An 11821-nucleotide genomic window follows, 5' to 3' on the forward strand; every position below is an offset into this window, starting at 1 on the left:
TCTTTATCACCTCCTAAAGTTCATATGCTTTTCATCAGTCTTCCATATTTGCTTGCAGAGGCAGTTGTTGCTGAAAAGCAGTAGTTCACCCTCCATGGATCTATTCATTCCATGGCATCCCTAACGTGTGCTAGCATGAATACCAAGTGCGATAGTGATTTTTGTGACGTAAGTTTCAGCCCTGCTGGAACTAGAACAAAACCATCAGTCTGGCTAAGAGAGGACAAAGAACCATCTGATAGTAAGTTACTAGTCTATTTAACAAATTAATTAACAATCCTTTGGTGAAAATCTAGAAAAGTTTGCTGTAGCATCTACCTGATGCCTAGTATTACTGATATCTTCTGCTGTAATTCAATGAAGTGACTCTCTTACAGCTGCTTACACAATCTGTGACAATAAAGAATTTGTCTTATCGAGAGTTCACCAGCTAAACAATAACTAAAAGAAGCAATACTTTCAACAATATCCCAAATGCATTTAATGCACTTTTTCATCTGTCAGACTAGAATACATCATCTTAAAAAAGGGAAAGGAGAGTAAAGAAAAAAAGGTATTAAACTATAAGCAGTATAATAAAAATAACACCCCAAAAGAGCTTATGATTTAACATATATTCATATCAGTTCGTTTTTAAGAGACATCAAAAAATATGGCAGAAGAAACAGTTAAGAATATTCTATGACACATTAGTGTCTTTATGCATTTGTTTTGTCTGGCTTCTGTGTTGTAACACATTGTAGGAGCTGAAAAAAAATATACAGCTCTTATAAAAGTAATATTTACCCAAGAGAAAAATATTGCTCTTGTTCTGGTTCACCTACTTCCATTTTTATGTTGTAGTTCTGGCCAAGAACACTCTCCAGGAGTTCTTTGATCATCTGGTCTGAGGGAGATGGAGAAGTAGACTGCAGGGAAGCAATTATTTCATCAATAGACCTTGCAACCACTTTCACAGGCAGTGCTGGTGTGGAAGTAGGCTCTTCAGGTTTGCTCTGCTGGAAGTTCTTCTCGTATATTTTTGAAGTGTCTGGTCTAGTCACATCTCTTACCTCTTCCAACTGTTCTTGAGCAGACCTCACACTTGGCTGCTTGCTTCCTTTTCTCAGTACTCTTCCCGATTCAACATCTAAATCGTGTTGTTTTGCTTTTGAAATCACTCTTCTTCCCTTCTCACAGCCCTCCCTGGTTATTTTTCCCTTTCTTGAAATGGTTTTACTTGTATCAGAATCTGTAGAGCTAAATTCATCACTATCATTAAACACAGTATCTATTTCTTCACTTTTATCTATTTTTAAATTCTGGGGATCCATCTGTAGCATATGCACTTTGTCCTTTATTTTACTAACAGCTTTTGTCTTTTCTAATGAGATAAGGGAGTTATTAACATGAAAATTAGACCTGCAGTAACTTGGCATCCTAGGTGGTGGTGGGTGCTTGACCATTATGACTTTTTTAGTGGTACCTGCAAATGGTGCTATTACTGGCAGTTTTAGAACTGTACTTTCATGACTACAAGCGGCATTTCCTCTGTCAACTTTTTTAGAGCAACTTCTTTGCTTTTTGTCAGCATTGTCTTCTTCCACAGATTTACTTCTTTGCGTCATCACCCTGACATCAGGAGTCTGTTTTTTCATGTCTCTTACTTCAGAAGATACCCTTACTTTCTGTGAACATCAGAACGCCCAATGAATTAATTAGGAATATTTTTATTTATATTCATGGCAGGCTTATGTGGGCTCTTTGACCTCTGGAGAGGATAATGTTCTAAACTGACATAATTGATCTGGTGTTAAATCTTCCAATAAAGGTGAAATGCTCACGTTTCTAGGAGCAGTAACTATTGCTTGTTTGATCTTCAGGCTACCCCACTGAGATTCCCTGCATATACTCTCACGTTCCTTAACCGCATTCAGCTCTTCCACAGAACTCAGTCCAAAGTGCTGGTGTTTTCTAGCAGTTTTGTCCTATCTGAAGCCTGTAAATTCAAACAGGAACGAGCTTTGGTATCTTATATGCCAACACAAAACCCAGCCTTGCAAAGAGTACTTCATTTTGCTAAGGGCCCCATTGATTTTAACAAGATTTTTCTGAACATAAACAACTAAGCACCAGCAATGCTATTAGCGTTTTACCCGAGAAAACAACCGAACCATTTCTACCTGTGGGAGCTGGATAGAAACTCCCAAGAGAGAAAAAAAAATATGAGAAAGGATAAAGCTCGACGCCTCCTCAAAATAACCACAAAAAGCTCTCCACCTGCAAAAACCAGTGACCCGTCCAAGCCTCACCTCTCCCTCCCGAGCAGGCAAAGGGCCCCCCTCCCTCAGCCGAGTACCCCACAGCCCGACAGCCCGCCCCGGGGCAGCGGCCCCACCACGCACCGACACAGGCCCCGCAAAGGAGGGGTTCTAGTCTCCCCCCAGCACAACGGGGATGACACCGAGCCGGGCCCGCAGCCCCAAGAGGAGGAGGTAGTGGAGGTGGAGGAGGAGAAGAAGGAACCGCCGCTGCCGCTCCCCCAGGAGCCGGCGAGCAGGGAAGGACGCGCGCGCCGTAACCAAGCAACCACGCTCCCGCTGGGGGGAGAGAGCGGCTGCCACCCCTCGCGAGCGCCCCCTGCCGGAGGGGAGGGCTGGGCCCGGCAGCGCCCGCCGGCTCCCCGCTCCCCGTGGGAGGCGGGGGCGTGGGGGAGTTCACGTGTAGGGAATCGCTCCTTTGAGTGAGCCCAAATGCGAAGGTCTGCAAGTCTCAGCGTCATCCAGAGGCGTCGTTAGAAAGGTTCAACCAGGTTTCTGCAGGCCGCAGTGCAGCTGAGGTCCTTCATAGCGTTGCATCTTTGCGTTTCATTCTGTGCAGGGCAAACCCTGGTCTGCTCTCAGGCAGGGGCTCCTTAAAGTCCTGCCCTACAACCCAAATGTCCACTCTCAGGCAGGGGCTCCTTAAAGTCCTGCCCTGCAACCCAAATGTACAGATGGGGTTGCTGGGGATTGGTGTGCCATGCAGCACAGCCGCTTCCCAAATGCATTTTTCCTTTCAAACTAATTTCCCTAATTGTCAAAGAGTCAGCTTGGAGATGAAAGCCCAACTCAGCTGCGTTTGACTCGTTTATCATTGTCAATAAAGTTTCTGCCGTCAGGATTTAATTTATAATAATAGGGATTGCCTGCAACAGGGTAGACTCCATCTCAGACTCCATGAACCAACCCACTTTCGCAGTATTAACGTGAGCAAAAAGTCTGAAAGCAGTTCTCTGGGAGGAATCCGGACTCTGTGGCTTACAGTTTTACCAGCTTGCCCGTCAAAGAACAGAGGTATCAAATATATTTGACAGCTGTCTGCTGAAAGTTAAATTTTAACAGCAGTTCTTTTCACACATGAAGTATGAAGTAAAAGTGGACCAAGAAAATTTATGACAGCTTCAGTGTCCAACAAATGTAGGGATGATAAAGTGTGCCAAAAATCATCAAACTGTAGGAAAGAAATTTTTAAAAAATGAACATATAAATAAAAAGAAAATGTTTACAGTTAAAGTGACTCTATGAAGCTGGTTATAACTGTGGCACAAACCTACAAGGTCACATTGACCAGGTTCCCAAGAACGCTGGCTGTGTAGAACACAGGCAAAGCAAAGCAGCTTATAGCAGTAAGGGAAAGAAAAAAAAAGTTTCTCACATATAATCTGCACTCAAAGCACTGGATTTTCCATGAATCTCTGGGCTGCAACAGTTGTCAAAATTATGTTTATAATCCACTTATGTCTCTTATGGTGGGTAAAAATAAAGTTGGGGTTTTTTTTCTTTCTTCAGTTTGTGTCTCCAAACACCCATGTAATAACAAGGAACTGTAGGGACTAACTGAATATATTGGATTCAAATGTGTTACTCAACTGATTGAAAGACTCCACTGATTTAATAGGCAAGTGTCTTCTATTATATTCTCCTTTCTTTGTAGCTTTCAGCTACAGCTTTGTAGCTTTTTTTTTCCCTACTTAATTGTATTTATTCCTGGAGTTCAAGGGGGTAGCCAGTGTACTTCTTGAAAACAATGCTTCTTCTGGCATAGATGGCCCACTTTTAGCTTGCTAATGCCTCTAAAAACTTGTTGAAGATTAAAAACTCATTTGCCAATCACATTACACCCCAATTAGTAGCAGGTTTTCTTCTGATAGCAAGATAACTGATTAAAGCTCTGTAGTACACCCTGGGAAGCCTATCTATTTGGTGTCTAGTTTGCCTCTCCCTCTCTCTATTAGGAATCCCACAGTGGCTGGAGGAGCAGAAGGTGGAATACGAAGTAGTTGATCTGTGTTGAAGGATTCCTGTTAGCTGTCCAGGCCATTAGAGCAGTTCAGAACAGGAATGAAGTTTTTTGATTGCCTCATTGAAGATGAATCCTATTAGCAGTTTAATGCAGTTGTAAGCCTAGAGAACAGATACATTTCAAACTAGTTAAACAGTAAGTAAAGCCTCAACAATTTCATTTACCCAGAACAGTTCCTCTCTGCAGGAGTCACAGTGGGATGTGGAAGAAAAGACCCTGCATGTGAAGAGGTATTTGCATCAGGAAGTTCCAATAAGAAGCCGCTGAATGGCAAGAAGTATTTGCATCAAAAAAATCTTAGGAAGAAGAAAAAATCCTTAGGCATGGGCTTCCTCTTTAGGTTAATCGTTGTGGTAAAATGGAAAATGGGTGTCCTGTGTTACCTTACGGTATCTGTTGTCTGCCAGGTCTGCTTGCAGCAAACCAGGGGCTGGCTCCTGGGGAGCGTAGTTAGGTTGCAAGAAAGGTTCATAAATGTTTCCTGTTTTACAGCATTTAGACTCTAGGTCTTGTAAGCAAAGGGAGTAAGCATCCAAAGGAAGCTAATGTCAAGTTAAATCCCAAATGCTGTATTTTTCCTCTACTAAGCCCCACACATTGCTTAGCAGTCATTCCAGGAATGTGTTGCCAATACATCCTCTACATCCTCAGCTTGAGCTCCAGAGGTGACAGCTGCCGAGACTCTTGTCTCTGATACACAGGAAAACAGAGAAAACTTTTTCCTCTTTCCCCAGGTATTATTAGCAGGTTCCCCTCTCTATATGATCACAGTGATGCATGAAGCCTGAAGATGGTTTTTTTATTAAGTATTTGGTTAAGCATGTTAAGCCCTATCTCTGTAGCTTACAAATTCTGAAATTTAATCAGTAGACGAATCCTTATACTTAGCAAATGGATCTAGATTTGGAAAACCTTATGCAAGTTCAGTGCCTGGGTACACATTATTATTTTTCTTAATTAGGCCTCACCAGATCACTAAGCTTTCTAATATTGCATAAATTGTATCATCTAAGTTATTAGTCTATTAATACTACAAGGAAGGTGGGGGGTTTTTTCTCTCTTTTTAGAAAGAAAAGCAATCATTAAAAAATTGTTCAGTTGGTTGGAGAAAGTAAAAAATTGAGTTTCTTTTCTCCTAAACTGGCTGAGTCCACACCATGTAGGAAGTCCCACCCCCAGTGCACACCATTGCCATGATCCAAGCTCATGCTGGAAGGAGACTGAGATGAGCATAGTGCCCTACAGGCTGTGGGAGGAAACTGAAGCACAGTCAGAAGTTGTTAATGGTTCTCACCTTTGTCTAGGTAATCAGGAATGAGGACAGCATGGTGCATATGAAATATATACAGCCTGGTATGGGCTCTTCAGCAAATGCCAGAAAAGAGTCCTTGGAAAGCTGAATAGCAGATTCTTAAAGGAAAAGGAAAGTAAGCATAACTACTTTGCCAATTCTTCTGGCTTACATCAAGTTTGCCATTAGATGCTAAGCCTTACCTTGGTGTCTGTTTCCAGCTGGGTGTGAAATTCTTTTCACATGAAATGGTCCAAAGCCCCCCCCAGTCCTGCTGGAGGACCCTGCTCCCTTCCTTTCAGTGTGCTGCAGCCAAAGTACTCATCTAATCTACCTCAAAATGGCAGTACACTTGCTCAAAACTATTCACCAATGTAATAGTTCCAGCAAGAATAAGCATATTTACAGATACAGTTTCACTGTGATGCCCAAGTGGCATTATTCCATTTTAGAGACCAGGAGCTAGAACGAAGAGAGTATGAATGACTTTCCAAAGTCTCCTAGTAAAACCAGTGGCAGATTCATAACTGAGTGTGTGCTTCTGACCGCTAGTAAATAGAAAATCAGAGGTATGTATCCTCAGGCTACAAGGCTACTGTTTGCTCTTTGCATCATCTTTGTTTTAATATTTCTGCCACATATATTTATAAAATGGCAATAAATACTCAGAGCAAATCAATTAATTATGAGTTAATATACTGAACTGTGAAGTATGGCCACTGGGAATGCAGCACACAAACTTCTCTGACAATCACACTGTGGGGACAGTAATCTGTAGCACGAGAGTGGAGTAAACAGGTGGGAAGGAAATAGTGTCTTAAATCAGAGACTGTCAATACTGAAAAGCTCTTTGGTTAGTTGCAAGGGTTTGATCCAGCTTTGCTGAAGGAAAAGCTTTTTTTTTTTTTTTTGGTGATCAATCTATGTTGAATCCCTTGTGCAGTAAGCAGCCATAGAAAGGTTTTGTGGAATTAGTGTTATAAATCACACATTCGATACCTTTGTGAGTGTTGAAAGCATTGTCATTCTTCTAATCACTATATCCTATCTTTGATCCATAACAAATATGCGCACCCAGCTCTGCTAATCTCCATTATGATTGTGAGATATCTGTATTTGACAGTACTATGCCAGCAGAAATAGTTAAAATTTTTCTTCCTCCTATGATTTTAGGCTTTGTTGTTTTTTTTTCTTTCCTGATTGAAGCACATTATTTAAGTAATGGCACTTCCTTTATAATTCAAAACAAAAAATGAGTTAAAAGTTGGAAACAAGATGAAGCCTTTTTACTTAAACCATATTTATAATGAGAAAATCATTACAATGAGAAAATAATTTCATCATTTTGAATCATCATGAATCCCAGATTTATTTTTTAGTATGACATGACTGTAATGTTTCCAGATATGTGCCATTTTATTTTATATTGTCCAAGAGAAATTACATGAGTTATTTCTAGAAGCCTGTCACATATAGCCTTTATTATAGGCACAGAGACACTCCTGGTTTTGAAGAAGGCTGTAAGCAATAAATGGAGAAATTACAGCTAAACACCTGCCAAAGTCTTTGCTGGGCTCAGCCCTTTACTTGCTTTAGTTTCAAAATTTGATCATGTTATCTCTGTTCTCCGTTGTCTTTCAGTTAATACAGCAGATTTTCCAGTCAGCTATTCCAGTCCAACTCTTCTGTTCTCTTAGGACAACAGCTTGACTGTGGATATATAGATGTAGATATATATGTGTGTGTTTGTAGATCTCATAGGTTTCACAGCTGAAGACTCAGTGTTGGGGGACACAGAAATCCCATTTAATCACAAGAAAAATCTTCACATCTGATCAGTTTCTTCTGCAAAAGGAGATGCCCTGAAAGGGTGAGAAGGGATGTCTCCGGAGGCTGAAGTTCCAACTACCTCTAAGGGTAATGCTAAAAAAGATTTAAAGGATTTCTGGCACAGCGTGGACAGTGATCCTTGATATTGATCCTGAAAAGGGCACAAGGATTGTTTCTTCAGTCAGTAATAGGAAAGCCACCTGATCCAGCCATGAAATTGTTGGGATGGAAGAGAGGATCTCTCTCTTTTGGAGGAACTGAAGGCAAGGTCAGATATTGGATTCCTTCCCAATTATCCCACCTTAAGTCACTACCTAAAAAGGAGTAAACCTGAAACCACATGCACTGCAGAAATATTTTGGCAGCTGCCTTGTTGGCTGGGGAGGGGTGGAGGAGGAATGAATTAAATATGATTCTTCCTTGTCTCACCAGTAGTTACACAGAGAACTGAGCAAACGTGGCAACAGAAGGGAAGGCACATGGTGAGCTAAGTGACCTTCCTGATGTCATTCCCTTAAATCTGCTCAGCAGGGAAATTCACCCTTGAAACGCTTGGAGCAGCAGCAGAAGCTTAGGCTGACTGCTGGGAGGACCAACCACTCTCCAAAATACTGAACAGCTGCTGCCCCTGAGGAGTCCTAAAATGTTACCGAATCCAGACCTTCCTCTGCTTTCCCATAGACACTAGTTGACTATCCTATTTTATGGGTCTTGCTTATGATTTTAGGGTGTTAACCAGTTGATATTCACATTCTCACATCCCAGTGTAAAATTATGGGGCCTCCAGGCATCCTTTGCCTGGGCAGATGTCATGTTTGATATACACAGGTTAGCGTATGTCCCCTGATGGAGCAAATGGCCAAAGCGTTTCTTCATGTGTGGTCATGCTGCCACGCATCCCACAATTGCTGGGTGTCCGTGTTAATACAGCTCAAGAAAATGTGCAGTTAATTCAGCCTGAATTAATTTATGCTCTAGGAACTGCAAGCTGGGTAAAGCTGTGGAACTGCTCCCTGGGGAGGAGTTTAAATAAGCCAGCCTTGATTTTGTACATTTGATTCTTCAGAGCTGAAGCCAGCCAAGAAAGCCATTTATGATGGATACTGGTCTCTCCGAATGCTTTTAAGTAAAACTGCTGCAGAGACAGAGGCAGGGAAATGAATAATTCTTTGTGGCTAAAGGAGAAAGGAGCAAACAATTTGAAAACATGGTGCTATGCAGTGAAAGAAGGGTAGCGTTCCTCAACTCTCCATCACTCAAAATCCAAGTTACCAAACCAAGTCCACCTCCCACATGGGGTGGTCAGTTTTCAGAAGAAGTGGAGTATTGTGTTGGCATGAATATTACAAGCACTTGGTCAGCTTTGCATCTCTTGTCCAATACAGTGATATTTGGTTTACATTAGTAAAACAGATGTGCTCATAGAGAATTTACTGCAGGTTTTGGAGACAAAAGCCTCATAGAGAGCGGAAGTAGCTTTTGTTCAACCAGCAGATATTGTTGGGAATAAATAAAGGTGAGACTTTGGTGTATGAATCCACTTGGGCAACTTTAACAAAGAAATAATTTTAGCATTCATGCACAATTATCTCTCTACCAAGCTTTGTTTCTTATACTGGTTTATATGGATTATCTGCACTCAGTGTCTCAGTTCTGCTTTCTTGCTTCCTTATACGTGGATTGCAACAAATCTGTTTATGTCCTGAAATACCATTTCTGCAATTAGGGTGAGATTCTATAAAGTGGGTGCCATTGGTGTTTATGTGTTTCTCCGTCCATAATCGAATCCCCAGCTCCTCTGGTAGTGTTTCTTCCAATCAATTGGAAGAAATCACAGTTACTTTAAAACAAAACAAACCACAAAAAACTTCCAAAAAGATATTGCATAATTGTATAAGAATTGGCACACTGATTGAAATAAACAGAAGCATTTCCATTTACGTTTCAGTATATCATAATATAAATAAAACACCCAATAATTGAAATAAATACCTACAGGGATGCTCTTGAGCCAAATGAGAAATGTCAAGTGCATTTATTTTTACATAAAATAAGTAAAACACACTTGGCCAACAACGCACTGCAGTGTGGGCATCCTGCCAGCTGGAGTTCGGCTAACAGCATACACACCTCTACTAGCAAAAATAAAGTGATTGTATGCAATGGGTTGTGATTTACCTAGTTAGGAACTATTTTGTTAAAGAGAAAGTAAACAAGAAAACAGAGGCTTCTTTACTCTCACCTCTTCAACCAATGGATATGAATTTATTTGTAATTTTTCATGTCATTATTTGTGCTTCTTTGTCCTTTAACTTCTCTGATACTTGAGTATTTTCAGGGGAGAGGTTTGGGTTTTTTTTCAGGACTGTCGCCCAAGTCACTGCATGCTTAATAATGCCAAGAAAAAACAAAAAATAAAATAAATAAAATAAAATAAAATACATCCATCACCGGAAAGTCGCTACTGCAACCAGCCACACAATGCCTCCGAGGCCTCGTACAGGGCCCATGAAAGGCGCACCCTGAGTGTGACCCGTGACTCCCCCGCGGCACCCCATGGGAGCGCTCCCGGTGCCCCGAAGGCGCGGCCCGGGCAGGTCTGGGCCTTCGGAGGGGGCGACCCGTCGCTGCGCTCCCGGCAGCAGCAGGGCGGCACCTGCCCGAGGTACCGGCTTCTCCGGAGCCCCCTGCGCCCGGCGGGGGCGGCTGAAAGGGCGGAAAACCGGCGGCCGAGAAGCGGACAGAGGGGAGGCAGGGCCCGGGGGGTGAGGGGTGCGTCCCTCCCGCCCCCCTGTCGGGAACGGAGCAGCGGGAGAGCGCGTCTCGTCCCACCAGGAGGGTCCAGACCACGGGTGCCGGGGAGGAGGAGGTGCAGAAAGAAAATGGGGTGCCCCCCTCCTACCTCGGGTTGGTCGGGGAAGGGGGGGTCACTTGGCTGTGAGTGATGGTCGTAGATAGGAAAGCTCACCCCGTGCAGTGCCCTCACCTGCCCAGGCGCCGCTCCCGAGGAAGAGGAAGGTGAAGCCCACCTTACTGCATGGCATGGGCTGGTCAACTCCGGGGGCGCGGGAGCCACCGCCCCGCCGGGGGGTAACTCCCGACAGCAGGGGGGAACCACCGCCAGCTCAGCTCATCGGGGGCTCAGCGGTGGGAGCACAGACCCGGAGCGGCTCTACCCTGGCTGGGGGCAGAGGGGGAGCGGGGGCTGAGAAACAGGCCCCCCGACTCCGCCGCCGTCTCGATGGACTCCCTCCGGAGGGAGGAGCGCCCCGGCAACCACCGACACCTGCGGCCCCGTCCAAAGCATCCGGCTGCGGGCAGCGGCGCGTTCCCACTCAATTACTGTTCGCCCGCTTGGGTTGCGGAGGATTCCGGGTAGGAAACAGATGGGAAGAGGGATTTCCCACCTTTCGGGAGGGGTGGCTGAGTAAGGTGAGAGAGGCTGAAGGGTCCCACGCCGTATGAGGCGACACGCTGCGCATCTCCCCTCCTCGTGTTGGGCCCGCCTGGAAAGCCGGGTACCAGCCACCCTCTGCAGGAGAGACATGCGGGGGGAAAAATAAATACGGCTACCAGTGAGGAGCAGGGAAGGCATCCTGATGCGGACACAGCCTCCCAGCTCCTTCCCGATTTGCCCCGCACAAGCATTGCCGAGAGATTCCCGGCCAGGACACGACTGCCTTTGGATAAAATCAAGTAAGACCCTGGAAGTTAAACCGAAGGGGTGGCCGGCGGGCGCTGCACCTGCCAGGGAAAAAGTACCTCCCACGCTGGAGCGAACTAAAATTGCGCTCTAAACTTAAAATTAAAATCCCCCGCCAGTTCCTACGGCCCCGCGCCCCACGCGTGGGACAGTACCTGCGGGCGGCGCCCCCCGGGCAGCGCTGGGAGACCGGCGCCCACCGACTCCCGGGCCGTGGGGGCTCCCGGCGTGGGCAGCGCCGCGACGGTGCCCTCTTCGTTTCCCGTGGCGAGCCCGGAGGCCCCTTCCCACGGGCGAGACCCCTCGGCCCGGCCTGACAGCCGGCCCCCCGCAGCGATGCGCTTCCCAAAAAGCGACCGCTTGCCGAGTGGTCTTTGCGGGGCTCAGCTCCCAACTGCCGGCGCTGGTGACACAGGCTCCCGTGGACGTCCCCCCCCCCCCACCTCGGGCTCCACACATCCCCAAACCACATACACACACACTTTCCTCTTTTAGGCCAGTTATTATGTTTCCCTGCTTGGCAGCACGCATCGGTGGAGCTGGGACCTTGTTGCCGTTTAGATGGGGAAAATACAGCTCACCTCAGCCTGCGCTTTTCTCCACAAGAAAAAAAAAAAAAAAAAGGAAAAAAAAAAAAAAAGAAAAAAGTCGACAAAAGCGCCCCCCCCTCCCCC

General features: G+C 45.0%; 1 protein-coding gene across 1 annotated transcript in view; it reads right to left on the minus strand.

Annotated features, from left to right (window-relative positions):
- TTC6 (tetratricopeptide repeat domain 6) overlaps positions 1-2521 on the minus strand; it is a 57401-nt gene extending 54880 nt beyond the window's left edge. Inside the window, exons 1-2 of the mRNA XM_014941637.1 lie at positions 2385-2521; positions 825-1978 (exon numbers count right to left, since the gene is read on the minus strand). Coding sequence (XP_014797123.1) covers positions 825-1637 — 813 coding nt within the window. The 5' untranslated portion in view covers positions 1638-1978; positions 2385-2521. The remainder of the gene's footprint in view (positions 1-824; positions 1979-2384) is intronic.
- Positions 2522-11821: the final 9300 nt, after the last annotated feature.

This window comes from Calidris pugnax, unplaced genomic scaffold (genome assembly GCF_001431845.1).
Source record: "Calidris pugnax isolate Ruff unplaced genomic scaffold, ASM143184v1 scaffold56, whole genome shotgun sequence".
NCBI classification, from domain to species: Eukaryota; Metazoa; Chordata; class Aves; order Charadriiformes; family Scolopacidae; genus Calidris; species Calidris pugnax.